Here is a 15,708-nt window from a genome sequence, read left to right as displayed (position 1 = left end):
ATGAGCTCAAATCCCACATTAAATAGTAATTTTATTTTGCTATAAAATTTTGAAATATTTGTAATTAAAATTAATTTCATTTTTGCAGTTTTTTAATCTTTTGGCACAATATTTTTCAGGTTGCATTTTCACAGGCTTTAACAGGCTTGGAAGCTTTGGGCATTGTGCTTGCAGTTTCCAAGGATAAAATGGCCCGGAGAGCCTGAGAGACCACACAACCAGGCACCCTGTCTAGGGGGGCACCCACCCTCATGAGTGAGAAAGGAGAACCTGGCCACATGCAGCAGTGCCCCACATCAGTTCTGGGGGACTAGCGGTCTAGGCCAAAGGGAACAGAAAAGCCCTTTAAAGATGTCTTCTGGAATAAATGATTAAAGAGGGAAAGAAAAAGAAGACAAGAAAGATATTTCTACTTACACAAACATGCCCCAAGTACAGGGCAGAGGTAAGAGCTCCGGGGACTGGGGGCAGCATAGGGAAACACCTCAAAACAATGAGGACATTGTGGCCTTCCAAAGCCAGGTTGCCACAAAGAGCCTGTGGACCATCCACTGACCCAAAAGACAGGGACTATCACAATGTCCTGTGAAGAACACCAGAATAACACAGCAAGTTTAGGGACTCAGACCCAGATTATACCAGCCTACATAATGGCCCATGAAAATGGAGGAGGAATGGAATTGTCCTTCTTGATAACACATGTAGGTTTCCTTGACATTTCCTTGACAGCACAATGCCAGAGGAGAAAGAATTGCAGTTTTTGAAATTCTGATGAGCCTGTTGAGGTCAGCTGTGGTCCCAGTGACTGCAGAAGACCCTTTGGTTTTGTTCTGCCAGTTCTGTAGGAAGTAGCAATGAGGTGCTGTGAAAGCCATGGAGGTGCACCTCTGAGATCTCCCTTCAAGGGATAACAAGTCAGGGGAGTGCAGTTAGCTCTCAGCCTCCAAGTGCAGAACTTTGGAGTATTCAAACTGAGGCCTGTCTTCTCAGGTAACTCCCAGGTGACTGCCCACCACAGGGACACTGGCACCTTACCACTTCTGTCCAACACAAGACTCCTCAATGGGCAATCTTCTTGGACCTCAGGACTTTGTCCAGAGCTACAGGCAGTCTGAGGTTCTCCTTACCTAATCTGCCTTCCTCTCCCCTTCTTTCACAGATGTCAGACCTGCATCATGGTCTGAAGCCCATCCCTAATTACTCCTGATTCCTTTCCCTTTTGTTTCCCACAGGTGCTACCTCCAATAAATCCCTTGCACTTCTATCTTGGTATCTGCTTCCTGAGGACCCAAACTGACTTAGCTGCCAACCCATAAAGTGTGACTGAGTAAAGCCTACTGGCTCACTCTTTTGAAATGTGAAGGTTTAAAAAAAAAGTCCTCATAAAACGTACCCAACTGGAGGGCACTGAATATGTTTCATTGGCTTGCCCCCGAAGAATGTAGACTCCTGCAAAGATGGGTTGACATCTTCTTGGGGTTGTTTTTACCACCATTTACCTCTCTCACAGGATGGCTGAAGAAGAATCTTCCTGGGAGCTGGTTAAAAGGAAAGCTACTATTTATTTAAAAAATATTTATCATTTATTGAGTACTTATGTGACAGGAACCAAGGTAAGAGCTTTCCATACATTGTTTCATTCAATACTTACACAATTCTAATATGTATCTCCATTTTTCAGATAGGGAAATGGAGCCAACTAGATGTTGAGCCTGGACTGAATCGAGGACTGTTTGATGCCAAAGCTAATACTCTTTAACCTTTGATACACACACACATGCATGCACACATGACGTGATGTACATTTAAATTCTGAGTTTCCATGGAAGAAAAAATATATGAACTGGAGGAGAGAAAAATGAAAGAAAAAAATGTAGTAGAGGAGAGAAGAAAGTGAAGCCACTAAAGAGAATTGGCCTAAAAATCTATAAAGACAAAGGACAAAAAGTAAAGGCAAGAAGATTTTGTAGGACAAGTTTTAAGTGTCCTAATCTGTTACTAGTTATGTGCTTTTGGAGACATACAACCTCTCTGGGCCTCAGTTTTTATAAAGCTATTAATGAGGTGGTTGATGAGATGGTTTCTAGATTTCATTTAACTATAACAATCTATATTTTATTCATCAATCTGTATAAAGAAAAATCGAACTAAAATGTTTGTTTTCATCAACTCCTACGAGTAAAATGATCTGTTGGGCCTCCAATGTGAACAGTGGATTTCATAATTCACCAAGAGAAGCAATTTGCCAGGATCCCAAGAGGGTGTGACGATGATCTTGGGTGTCTCACGTATAGGCCCTACGAAAGTTTGTCCAAAAAAGTTCATCCACTGTTTGTTTTAGGCTCTTGCTTGGCTGAAGTCCTTGTGGATAATCACTATGCATATTTTTGGCAGGGGGGTGGAGTGGGGCTGTATGTGAAAACTGGGATAAGAGCAGAACTTTTAATCTGAGAACAGTAAATAATACCATCTCCTAATTATGAGATAGGCTTTTTGTGAGAAAAGGAACATAAAACATGTGAAAGTGCTTCAAATAATGTTAACTTGAAAGCTTCATTTGAGTCCTTTTCCATCTTCGTTTTTCTCTAGATGTACAAATAAGCAGATTTTAACTACTAATCACCATTGGTAAACCTTCAGGAAAAGGCTAAAAAGGCCACTATCAGTAGAGAGGGCAAGAGGAGAAACATATAACCCAGAGAAGCTATAGACTAGATTAGCAGCTTAGTTCTACAAGTCTGATTCTGTCCTGATGGGTTTCCCAGATAAGGTCACAGGCAATGCACATAAGAAAAGCAGCGTGGTCGTTAAACATTTTTGCCACACACGCAAAAAAGGAACTATGTAAGGTGATAGATGTGTTAACTAACCTTGCTGTGGTAATCATTTTGCAATATATACATATATCAAATCATGATGTTCTACATCTTAAACATACACAATATTATATGTCAACTATATCTCAAGAAAGCTGGGAGAAAAGAAAGAAAAGCAGTGTGAGCATTCCTGGGAGCAATGAGATGGAGGAAAAAAAACCAAAATGCATTACTGTTTGAGAGAGGAATGTAAAAAACTCACTAGTTTACTATGTTAAAAAAAAAGATGGCACATTTATTGCTACATAAATGTTATATACATATTGTGTTTTCTGTTACAGTGACAGAAAAAATTTTGAACTTCTTGCTGCTGGTTCAAAAGGTTTATCAATAATACCTTGAATTTGACACAGGATACAAATCTGCAATAAACCAACAATGGAAACTGGAGAACAAGATGAGAAGCAATTCATCTCGGACAATTAGCTCTTACAATACTCCATAGGTACTACACGGTATGCTAGAATTCTACTATGGTCTTAAAATGCTATTGTAAATTTCTGATATTAATGAACAGGTTATGGTAAATAACCCTACATTTTTACTACCTAATATAATAAAATAAAGTAAGAAACTTTTTACTGAAAACTTTTCGATTTCAAAAATCTAGAAAGAGTAATATTTAGAATTCAAGAAATTTTCTTACAAGATTATTGTATAAAAGACTAGCTACAGTGAAAAATAAGCCAAATGTTTTTTTCTTTCTATTTTATGAAGGAAAGCTTCTGGGCATACTGCAAAGTCTAATATAGCGAAAAAGACAACAAGCTCTGAAGAAAAAAGGCCAGGCAGTGGCATATGTTCACTCACACATCATAAGCAACAACTTCTGTTTTAGCTGATTAACACTGAAATGAAGAACAAGGCCACAGAGAGAGTCTGACGTAATTGGAGAATATAGGCAAATTAAAGTTACCAGAAAGTCCATTACGTTCACGAAAGACTGATTTGTTAGGTATCATCCTGATTGGAGAATCTGAAGTTCTGTCTTAATTGTTTTTGTTCTTTCAAATTAACAGAAATCTTTAAGTTACATAGTGATTTGGGTCCTTTCTTCTGTGTGCTGATTGCCCTTGTTGATATTGGCTATAAGGAATTATTAAGCCAAGACAACCTTGTTTAGCATGTTTTTCTCTCCCAGGGTTGTTGTGGTGGAAGACAGGTTTCATGGAAGTTCAAAGTGATTATTATGTCTTAAAAAAAAACTCTTAAGGATTAGAGACAGAGGGGTGCCTTAATGCACAGTATTAAGATGGACTGACAAGGACTGGTTAAATGCTGATCTGGCTCATCTTCTTGGGACAGGGCAGATGGTTTGCAGGTGATTACATCACCCACTGAATTCCTCCCCACTAACCAGCCATCCAAATGACAGAGAAATAAAGGCTAGAATAAGGACATGGGTGACCATTGCTCTTGTATTCCATTAGGTAATTAGCCTCAGAGTGGTGTGTTCATTTATCACACTACCTGCCTTGGTGACTACTGGGTTGTTATATTCAACATAATCACAGCCTGAAAATCTTCTTTGTATTTTAAATTCATTTTGTGCTTACTTACAGCTAACACTTTATAAGTACTATATGTAGTACTTACTGCTTGGAAAACAAAGCAATTTCTAAAAAGTAAATTCTTCCCTTGTAATTTACACTTCTATTACAAGCTTTACTATGAAACCTAGAAGCTTGAAAAGTCTTGTTATTATTAGAAATAAAGCAATATTTATTTGGGGGAAAATATAGGGGACAAAATTTCCCCTTTTAAAAATCTTAGCTAGGCTATGGTCACAGATGGTCTCTGCTTATCTTTGTAAAGTAAATATGCAAAGCACATAGGGCTACATGGAGGATTCTGGACTGTGACCATAAACTATTCAGATTCAGAGACCAAATACAACACCCAAAAAGAAAAAATAAAAATGAACGAAAAAATGAGCATGAGAGAAATGCTATACCAAGTAATATTTTCCTATTTCTTGGAAAACACTATTCATATGGCAAAAGGATAGGAGAGGGCAACAAAAGACTTTTCCCTTCCTTTTTAAGACACTAATAGGTATGCCGGGAATGCTAAGGGCCAATGGTTGTCACTGCTTTGTTCTCTGCACGCGAACAGCTTTAACTAATGCTGGCATCAGCTGAGTGGAGATCAGCTTTCCACATTAACTTTTTCCCTTTATATGTAGACCTTACAGTTCCATAACAATAAATAAAATTTGTAGTTACAATGCATTTGTCAATTCAGTTTAGGCACAAGGCAACTTCCACGGTGAGTGGAGAGATCGAGACAGTCTCTGATTGTGCAGAAGCGACACACTGCTTGCAACAAATTGATATGTTGCGAACATCTCATGGGCTGATGTTCTGTCTGATGAGCTTCCTATCTTCACTTCTGATGGAAGTGTTGACCAGCTGCTTTGATCATAGGATTACATTTGCATTTCTTGCTTCAAGTGTTTTGTTTTTTTCTTCTCCCTCCTATCAGGTTTGTGTCTTCAGATAATCTGAGTTGTCCAAGTCCTTATGAGGAGAGGTCACCTTCTATCTAGCCTACTGATAACTCTGGAACTGTGGCAGGGAGAGCCAAGGGAGAGAATAGAACCAATTAGGACATCACGGTTAAAAATAAACACCTCCCCAGAAACAAAACAAAACAAAACAAGTTGGTATTCCTCATTTATACCCAGGTTTACACTAAATTAGCAGTCGGCTACATGACTTATAAATGAGGTTTCTTCTTTTAAGGTGTAACTGAAATGGTTTTACTTGATGTATGTGGTAAGATTTTTAAATCTTGGTCTGTATTATATTTTATATTATTATTATAATCTATGGTCTGTATTAATTTCTTCTTTTAAGGTGTAACTGAAATGGTTTTACTTGATGTATGTGGTAAGATTTTTACAGGAGATCATGTAATTATAGAATCACAAGATAAAAGGATTATATAACAGCTGTGGTAATTATGCAAACCTTAATTTTGGCAACATTCAGGTTGGCAATACCTGAGCTCTGAGGTTCTACTCATCCAGTTCTCAGTGGAGAGACGTTAAAGCATATATTTATTGCTACATCCAGTCCACTGTACTGTGTTAACTGTTTACATCTATCTCCTCTAAACTGAAAGTTTCTGAGGGCAGGGACCATTTTGAATTCATTTTCACATTGGTTTCAGTTATTGGTCCATGGTAGGTCCTCAGTAAGTGTTTGTTCAATGAATTTACTAAGAAAATTTACTCTATTAGTATAAATTTTATGTTTATATTCTTAATATAATATACATAGTAGTAGCTCTGAAATTTCCCATTTCAGCCATTTTGGATGGAAATAGCTTTAAGAAGAATCATACTTTTCACCTCCTTATTAAACAAGGGCCACAGTATGGTCCTATATTAGAGTGATGCTCTTAGGGATGGATAACTGAGACATTCAAAGCCTCGTGGCCTTATATTATTGTGCTTTTATAGTCAGTCATTCTGTGGTCATTTATCAGCTATTCTGATTCTAGCAGTCGTTTTCCTGCTGCCCAATCTCTTGCTGGTTTTAATCTGCTGCTATCCAGTTCTATAAAGAATTGAAGGGATCAGATGAAACCAGATAACCACCTTTATGAAATTAGCACTCTTTAAGACTTATTTTAATATAATAAACACTAGCCTTTGAAATCTTATGGAACAAAGTGCATTTACTACATTTCTTATATAACCTTGAAACCTCTCCCCACTCCTTTTAAAAAAGAATTCTTTTTGATAGGTGAGAATGCTCAAGGTTTAATTTTAACCTAAAGTGGGGGAATTTCCTCATAATAGAGATAAGGATAGAGCTATGAAAGAGTAGGAGATACAGAAGCAATGAAAGAACAGGAAGTAAACGGTAGGGGAGAAGAGAGATGTGAGGTAGGGAGAGAAAGTCGACGGAGAAAGAGCTAGAGAGAGACTGGGAAGAGAATAATAGGAAATGGGTACAACAAACTAGAGAGACAAGAAAAGAAGACCCAGGCTCTGAGGTAAATGTGACAGCTGAATGTGAAGTGCTCTTCTCACAGCCTGGTGGTTACCTGATACCCGACCACAGGAAGGTACCTCGACATAATCTGCCAACTTAGAAAGTCACTTTTGCACCAAGAAACACTTGCCTGTATTTATTTTAAAGACTTCAAAATTTATTTTTGAATAAAAATATTTTTTCATGATTATAGTTTCCACAGAACATGAAGCAATGGCATGGGTTTTAGAGGATCTGTAATTTAACTAGCTCTTGCCTAAAGCCCCTTTGACATGCACAGTCTGTTATAGCTGTTTTTTTTTTTTGTTTGTTTGTTTTTGGTGGGAAAGATGACAGGGTTTTTTCCAGTGTGCTAATGTTAGAATTATAACTGACACCTAAATAATTACATCAATACTTCCTCCTCTGTCCCCAAATGAAATCTTCCATTTTGGTCTAGTTTGATCCTAAGAAGGATAGATGAAGAGGTGGTAGGAAATCAATTTCTTCAGGAAAAGGTGAGTTATTGACTAATCTTTGTAGTTTACAAAATATTCTATCAAATTCCAAACTTTCAGCTCAAAATGAGATAGCCACAAAGCTGACGAAATGAAACTGCACTCAGTATTTTTTTCCTGCTCCAAACCTCCCATCCATTTACTTTTACTACTGCTTTTACTCTGCTGATGAAACTAGGAAAAGAACTATACACTGCTGAAGGCAGATTATAAAAATGAAGTTACCAGTTCTACTCCTAATCCATGCTGCGAGCTATATTTTGTTACTGACTCAAATATTTTATTATGGTCTGTATTAATTTCTGTCACCCAAATATTAACTTTACAACTTATAGATAATATGAAAGTATATAGTTAAGAAAAAGATGGTTCACATTTTCTAATTACTTGGGCAACAACCTCCTACTACTGTTGTCACTTTGTTTTAAAAAAAAATATCACAAAGAAGCAAACTGTTTAGTTCATGAAGAGGAAGATAAAAAGAACAGTCTTTCAACAAGTAAAATTCCCAAGAGAAGGATGTTCTGATTCTATCATATACAATACCTCTACATTCTTTAATAGATTCCACAAGGTGTAACTAATATTCTTACAGGGGAAGGAACATGCGTATTACAGACTTCCATTAATGATCCAAATGGAAGCAAGCAATAACTGTTTAGTGCATGAAGATTTCATGATAGAGAAGAGGTAGATGGTTAACAGAATACTGGTTGATGATGCCATCAAGTACTTCTGAGTAGAGGAATGAGGACCATGAGTGGTAGCAAAAGTATGTTTTATAGATGAGTCATTGCACTGTTTTCTTCTTGGATCAGAATAATATTCATGTGAGGGAGTATACATGATGATCCAGAACATGAGAGCCCAAAGTTCTTTATGAATCAAAGGACAGTATCACATTTTGAAGAAAACAGTAATTTGGTATAAAATGACATGGGCTCTCTAACTATACAGCAGAAAGGTAAGCTGTTGGATTCCAAATTACACGTGACCTTTACCATGACCAGTGCTACCAGAGAATTCTGTTCAAAGGTTCTAACTCAGTTTAAGATGAATCAGGGGACTTCCCTGTACTTTCTATTCATACCCATACTTACCTGGCTGATGTTTACATATGACCCATAGGGTTGGTAGTTTCACTAAGCCCAGGATGGGTTCCTGGCAGTGTGGTTGGTGGCTCTGCCGATACGGCAGAAACTTTTTCTTCTTCCCTTCTCTTAAGGCAGGCTGCTTTGGGGTTAAGGTTCCTCTCTGAAATAGGGAAAAAATAATTTCATCATTAGAGACAGAAGTTATGAATCATGGACTCCTGGGTCTTAAACTGAACAAATGGCTGTTATTTTTTCTTTCTGTGGGGATTACCAATCTCTGTGTAATTTCATTCCCATAATGAATAACCTCAGAGGCAACAATGATATGCTTACATAAAACCTCAGCATTAACTGAGCCTTAAAACTTATGCCTCTTTCTGACCATTTTGTGTTTTCTTCTTATGATTTAGTTTTCCAGGGTTTAACTTGATCTACGTCAATATCTTAAAGCAGTTCTTTTACTGCTTCATCCAAACACTGTGGCAAATGCTGTTATTAGTCTACCGAATCTCCTCAGTGTCCTGTGAAGATATGATACATTGAACTGTTATGAATGCTGACATTCTCTATGTGCTGGAGAGGGACATCTGTGCTTTATCTAGAATTCTACCAGTTCAGAAAATGATAAACTAAGAGACACCCTCAGCCATTCCTCTATAGGAAATGTGCCAACCCCTCCAGGAAGAGAGGTAGCCTGAGTATATCCTGCTTTTCTCCTTTGATTTACATGCAGAACGAGATGACTGAGATGTTCTTTCTACAGTTGGGGGTGTGATTGAGAGGGTTATAAAAATCTTTACTGCTTTGTATATGAGACAGCAGAGAAGACTGAATGGAACTTCTGATGTGGGCATTTTCAAAGGAGCTTAAAGTGTGGGATATTACCATATGAAATAAAGATAAAGAAAATCCACTGAACTTAAAACCCACTGAATGAAAATCTACTTAGGAACTACAGTTCCTGTTATAACTTCTTTAAATGAGTTTTAAGTACAAGATATCTAACCCATGACAGCTTCTGGTATAGTTTTTTGTTTCAGTTTATAACATACAGTATCAGTTAAAAGTTGTTACACTTATTTTTATAAACTGATTAAAAATGTGTTAATGAATATAATATAAAAAGACCACTTAAACTTAACCTGTAATGAAAACAATATTTTGTATAAGTTGTAATTTGTTTTACATGTTAGATTTTCTTGAAATGATGGCCCAAGCTGAATGCAACATAGCAGAGCTTTTTTTTTTTTTTTTTAATGTATTTCCTTTTTCAGGGAAAGTAAAAACATATTTGAATGTGCATATTTCAAAACACATTTATAGTTCACTTCTGAGTTTAAAAAAAGTAGACAAAAGACTTTATTATGGTAAATTTACTGACTCTATTTTTACTCATACACGATGACAACATTCGTCATCAAAGTCCCTGTATTTAGGAAAAGACATGAAGCCTATACAACTCTGAGGAGGCAATGAAGAAAGGAAGGTACACTCTTACTTAACTTATCAGGATAACTAGTAGTAGAAATCGGCATGTCCATCATTATGTAAAAATATTAGGAGCTGCTTTTATTTTTTATTTTTTTTTGGCTACACCACGTGTGGCATGTGGGATCTTAGTTCTCCAACCAGGGATCAAACCTGCGCCCCCTGCCCTGGAAGTGCAGAGTCTTAACCACTGGACCACCAGGGAAGTCCCAGGAGCTGCTTTCTTAACAAGGAATTGTGTACCTCTGACAAATAAGAGAAGTCTGTCTTTCATTAGGTGTCATATCTCCTTTACTGTGTAGGCAATAGTCTCAAACAATGACCAGAGAGACTGAAAAGAGGGCACAAATTAACATGTGAAACCCAAAGAGGAGAAAGATTTCAACGTTTTCTAATTGAAACATTCTCACATTTCTCTTACAATGGAACATTGCTCTTATCTTACTAAGGCTCTAGGAGGCATGATCAGAATAGCTGGAAAGGACCAGAACCGAAAACTGAAGTTAGGCAAGATTTTGTAGACTCCTGCAATGAGTCAGACAACACTCAGGGCTGGAAGAACCAAGAGAATACTACAGTAAGCTCTACGAAATGTGAAGTAAGTGAGCTTTGATCCAAAAAAGCAAAAGCTAGTGCTGTTGCTTCATACTTCCTGGTCTGTGTGAGCAGGCCATGGCAAACATGTTAAGTAGCCAAGAAGGCCTGATACAGAGGTAAGAAGAAGTCAGACATTATGTGCGGAGCATAAGAAGCAACTGTCTTTCTTACATTTCTATTAAGGGTCTATTACCCTCTGGTATGTGGCTGAGGACTTGTATCCTTGGATACTTGTATAGTATCATCTTCTTAACATGTTTATAGCACAATATTTGGCTAATGCAACAGTCACTTCTTCAATATTATGATTAGGTAAATATTTGTTATTATATCTATGTGGACATACTTGCAAGTCAAGAATTTTGTATTGATTGTTTCCTTGCTCATAGGACTGTTTTTCCTGTAGTTAATAGTTGCTTTGCTTTTCATTTGTTAGTAATGACAATTCCCCCGCCCCCCGAAATGCTCTAATAGATCTAACAAATGCCTCTCAATATTTCTTCCTAAAATCTCAAACACATCATCATATTATCTATTAATTCCATCTTCCTTCCCTGTAAACCTTTCTTCCACAGCTAATAGTCTTCTATTTTCAATGTAAACTGGTTCTTTTCTAGGCCTAGTAGTTCTTGTTATGGGATTTTCTTTTGCTGCTCCCATGCGTTAGATCCTTTCTTTCCCAAATCCTATGCCTTTGTCTTTGTTGATTATGTCCTCATTTGGCCTAAGCTTATGTTCCAGATGCTTCCTCAGAAAGTGTACATGGGAGGTAGAATTTTAAAGTCTTTGCATATCTGAACTATTTTTATCCTATCTTTACATTTTAATTAATAGTCTGGCTAGATACAGAATACTAGGTTGAAAGTGATTTTTCCCCAGAATTTTGAAGGTATTGTTCCACTGTCTCCTGGAATCCAGCACTACTTCTTCAGAACTCTGATGACATTTTGAATGTTGTCCCTTTGTCTCTGAGCTATTTAAATTTTGTCTCTAAAAGCTTTAGGATATTCCTTTTAACTTGGATGCTCTGAAATTTCATGATGATACACTTCAACTTGAAGTAATTATTAAAATCATTATTTTTTTAAAAAAAATTAATTTATTTTTTGGCTGCATTGGGTCTTCATTGCTGTGCGCGGGCTTTCTCTACTTGCGTTGAGCGGGGGCTACTCTTTGTTGCGGTGTGCTGGCTTCTCATTGCAGTGGCTTCTCTTGTGGAGCACAAGGCTCTAGGCGTGCGGGCTTCAGTAGTTGTGGCACGTGGGCTCAGTAGTTGTGGCTTGTGGGCTCTAGAGTGCAGGCTCAGTAGTTGTGGCACACAGGCTTAGCTGCTCCACGGCATGTGGGATCTTCCCGGACCAGGGCTCGAACCCGTGTCCCCTGCATTGGCAGGCGGATTCTTAACCACTGCACCACCAGGGAAGTCCTAAAATCATTATTCTTAACACAAGATTAGAGTTTACCAATCTTGAGACATGTACTCTTTAGTAATGGTAAATTTCCTGTATTATTGCCATGATAATCCCCTTTGCTCTCTTCTGCTCTTACTCTACTAATCCTATTGGTCAGATGTTGGACTTCTAGATTGATCGCCCCTAATTTTAGTTCTTCTCTCCTATTTTTCATCTCTTTCTAGGAGACTTTTCTCAGCTTTATCAGCTAACCTCTACTATATTTTTTCTGCTATCATATCATCTGAATTTCTTTTTCATGGCTTCTTTCTCTTTTATGCACATATTTTCTCTTATTAGAAGACATTAGTTTTATTTAAAAAAAAAAGTTTCCCAATGCTTTTTGCATGTCTCTGTTTTCTTCTTTCTTTTTTGTTTGGTTTGATCTCAATTTCTTTTTTTCATGGTGGTTTTTCTTAAATCTTTGGCTGTCCTTTAATATTAGAAGTAAGACATCAACTGGTGGGCTTTATTACTCTATGGTAATCCAAAAGTGAGATATTATTACTCAGGAATTCCTAAATCTGGAGGTCTTTTCTCTAGAGTATTTTAATTTCTTTAGAAAAGAATTATCCCATTTCCTTGAGGATAGAATTAATATATTTTGTTGCCAGCATTAGGAAAGCAAAGCAGGACACAGGGCTGCAGGTCTCACTGTTCAGCTTCATACTTCACTCATTCTCTGCTCCTCTTGGTGTTTCAGATTTTCAGCCTTTCAGATTTCACTTTTTGCTAAAAATAATCCTCCTGGCTTCTATGGTCGAAGGGAAAAGAGGGCAGAAGCAATATGAAGTACAGAGGAGACTTAGGGATCCAACTTTCCATAGCAAACCTCCAATGAATCTTTCTGTTTTCAGGTCTGATGCCTGACTTCTGCTTTTTCCAATAGTTAGTACCTCCAAAGTCCTGTAAGGCAAAATGTTCTGCTTCTTGCTGGTATTCCTCTCTGTTCCATTTAATTTCTTCTAAGTAAGTCAGTTACCACTTCTCTATCTACTTTTGCTCTCTTGTTTGTTATTATCTTCTCTCCCCTCTATCCTTGTGGGTTAATGCCATTTTTATTCATTTCAGTGGAGATTTAGGAAGGAGTGGTGTATTATCAATGAATATGCTAAGACTACTATGTTTGACCATCTCATTGCAACTGAATTAAATGTACTGAGGGTAGGGTCTGGAGATTTGTTTGGGAAAAGGAAAAGCCTCAGGTGATTCTGAGACCAGCCAGATTTGAGAACCGCTGTCCTAGCTTATTTATCTTTGAACTAACTAAGAGACCAGTAAACTAAAATCCTAATAGTTCTATTGTCCCTAAATTATCACCAGAAGACAAATGAGTTTATCAAATTGACCTGTGAAAAGAGTTTGAGGAGGAAGTGTTTGATCACTAACTTAGTCTTCAGTAAAGCTGAGAGGACAAACTTGAAGATAATATGTGAAATCTGCTGAGGATTAGTAAAACCGTAATGGTAAAATTATAGTTACGATAATAGAAAGGCTTAAACTGGCAATGACAGAGGCCATATGGGATTTGATATGTGGAGCACCAAGGCACAAAAATGCTCTGGCAAAATCTGAGGCTTGGAAGGGAAGCCACTTCTTGCTTTTCTCAAGGACTCACTGCTAGACCCAGGTCTGGTTGCCCTCCGGTATATCCACTTGTCTAGGGATGACAGGTTGTGGACAGCTAGACATGGTCTTGGAATACTACCCCAAACCAAAGGGGGTGGCCAGAGAGCCCAGAGGATGTCCAAAGTAGGTCATGTAAACAAAATGTATGTCTTTATAGAAATTGTTGGGCCCAGGGGCTGCTGCGTAGGGCCCCTGCAGGGATGAAGAGGCTTTCAAAGGTGGACAGGTTACCAAAATAACTCAAAACTACTGGAGATCAAGTGCAGGGAAGGAGAGCGGTTATACCAAACTCTGAAGGTGCTGCTATAGACAAGGCACAGGTATTATGGGCTACACGAAGGGCTCGAAACTTTGTTGGATAGCCAGCCTTTCAAGGAGTCTTACATGGATCCCACGGCTTTTACATTAAGCTGTAAAATAAAGGCTCTGGGCTTTGAAGCCCAGAGTTTGAGGGTGCGAAGAAGGCAGGCTTTTATGAATATTAAAGCAGTCCCTAATGAAGTTACAGTTCAGTGTATTTAAGTTTTGTTCATTCTAATCAGTCAATGGCTCCTTATATAGAGCTTTCCAGAATAGTGTGAAAAAGTCAGTACCCATAACAATGACCAGAAAGTTAGTAGGCAGCTGGATAAGCCTAGATGTTAGATCCTCTTTCAGACTCAGCTTTTCTATTCTAGGTGCTTGCATGGAATCATGACAAGGTGAAATCTTACAAATGAATGAATAAGATCCACCCAGGCATGATGCAGTTTATAACTTTTTTTCAAACAGAGGTATTTCTCATTTTTGATGGCTTGGATCTGAGAGTAGTACCTCTGATCTTAAAAAAAAGATTTTTAAGAACACAAATGACTTTATTCTAGCTCTAATGAACTGTGGGAAGGAAAGGTGCTGTACAAGAATAAGTTCTTGCACCACTGCTGTCCCAACAGTAAAACTTTCACAGTGCTGATGGAGGCAACAGTCTTGACAACAAAAGGCTGGGTAGCGTCAGGGTAGAAAATATATTGGGCTGCTGAGGAGCAGGATGAATATACTTGGCCACTGAATGTCAGACATAACTGAACAAAAACATTTGGTAAAGTGACAGGAGATAGTGAAAGCTCAAGGGACAAATGCTCCTGCCACAGATGAGTGGCAACTATCAGACTGTCTTTATGAATATCACAAGGGAGTCTATAGCTTTTTTTAAAAATATATTTTATTATTATTAAAAATTTTTTTTTGGCCACGCCACATGGCATGCAGGATCTTAGTTCCCTGATCAGGGATCGAACCTGTGCCATCTGCAGTGGAAGCGCCGAGTCTTAACCACTAGACTGCCAGGGAAGTCCCAAGTCTGTAACTTCTTGATCAGGTTTCATTAACATTTACGCTTTACAGGTACTTCAAGGGATTTAAGACAGCAGGAGCAGTATCTGGTTTTAGCGATAAGTGTTTTATCTATTCATCATTTTTATTCATTAAAAACACCGGAGGGAAATGAATAGATGAATTAATTACTAGTGTTATGTTTTTCAGAAAATGTGTTCAAGTTCTCTAACTCTGGTTTCCTTAGAAAGACTATTCTTTCTATGATTAGTGCTAAGGGTCCTTGTCGCAGTTGTCAAGCATCTGTCCACTCATACTCTTTTTTTCTTTTCCAACTTTCTTTAAATAAAATATTATATAAATACCCAATAAATAAGGAAGACAAAGTTGCTCTCAATGAAGGGAGGTTAGAGATGGGGTCTGGAATCAAAGGCCACATCTATAAATTCTTTGCAAAAAGGCTTAGGATGAGGCATTCGTAACTTTGAATAAGAAGATATATAAGTATATTCAAAAAAGCAAGCTTGATGATAGAACCTCTCAAGGGCTAGAAGCCTGTATTAATTGATACCCCAGGGTCTAGAACATAGCTGACTGGGACAGAGGAGGTATACAATAAACACTTTGTTCAAAAAATGAAGTTTCAAAGCTTCTTCAAGGTTCCATCAAGGGGGTTCCCTGGGTTAGGGTTCCGGGCTTTCACTGCCATGGCCCAGGTTCAATCGCTGGCTGGGGAACTGAGATCTCACAACCTGCACTGT

The 15,708-nt window shown here is 37.9% G+C and overlaps 1 protein-coding gene across 11 annotated transcripts in view; it reads right to left on the bottom strand.

Annotated features, from left to right (window-relative positions):
* Window positions 1-1,560: 1,560 nt before the first annotated feature.
* Window positions 1,561-15,708, bottom strand: part of TCF12 (transcription factor 12) — a 381,378-nt gene continuing 367,230 nt past the window's right edge. For 9 of the 11 annotated variants that reach the window (XM_029237048.1, XM_029237049.1, XM_029237044.1 and 6 more), the window contains 2 exons: window positions 8,478-8,631; window positions 1,561-5,443 (listed from right to left, as the gene is read on the bottom strand). In XM_029237048.1, the coding sequence (XP_029092881.1) occupies window positions 8,489-8,631 (143 nt within the window). In that variant the 3' untranslated portion in view covers window positions 1,561-5,443; window positions 8,478-8,488. The remainder of the gene's footprint in view (window positions 5,444-8,477; window positions 8,632-15,708) is intronic. The other 2 variants (XM_029237043.1, XM_029237045.1) reach the window with 1 other exon arrangement.

This window comes from Monodon monoceros, unplaced genomic scaffold (genome assembly GCF_005190385.1).
Source record: "Monodon monoceros isolate NGI ecotype Baffin Bay Population unplaced genomic scaffold, NGI_Narwhal_1 Super_Scaffold_21, whole genome shotgun sequence".
NCBI classification, from domain to species: Eukaryota; Metazoa; Chordata; class Mammalia; order Artiodactyla; family Monodontidae; genus Monodon; species Monodon monoceros.
Note: the sequence above shows the minus strand (reverse complement) of the source record. Positions and strands in the feature narration are given on the sequence as shown.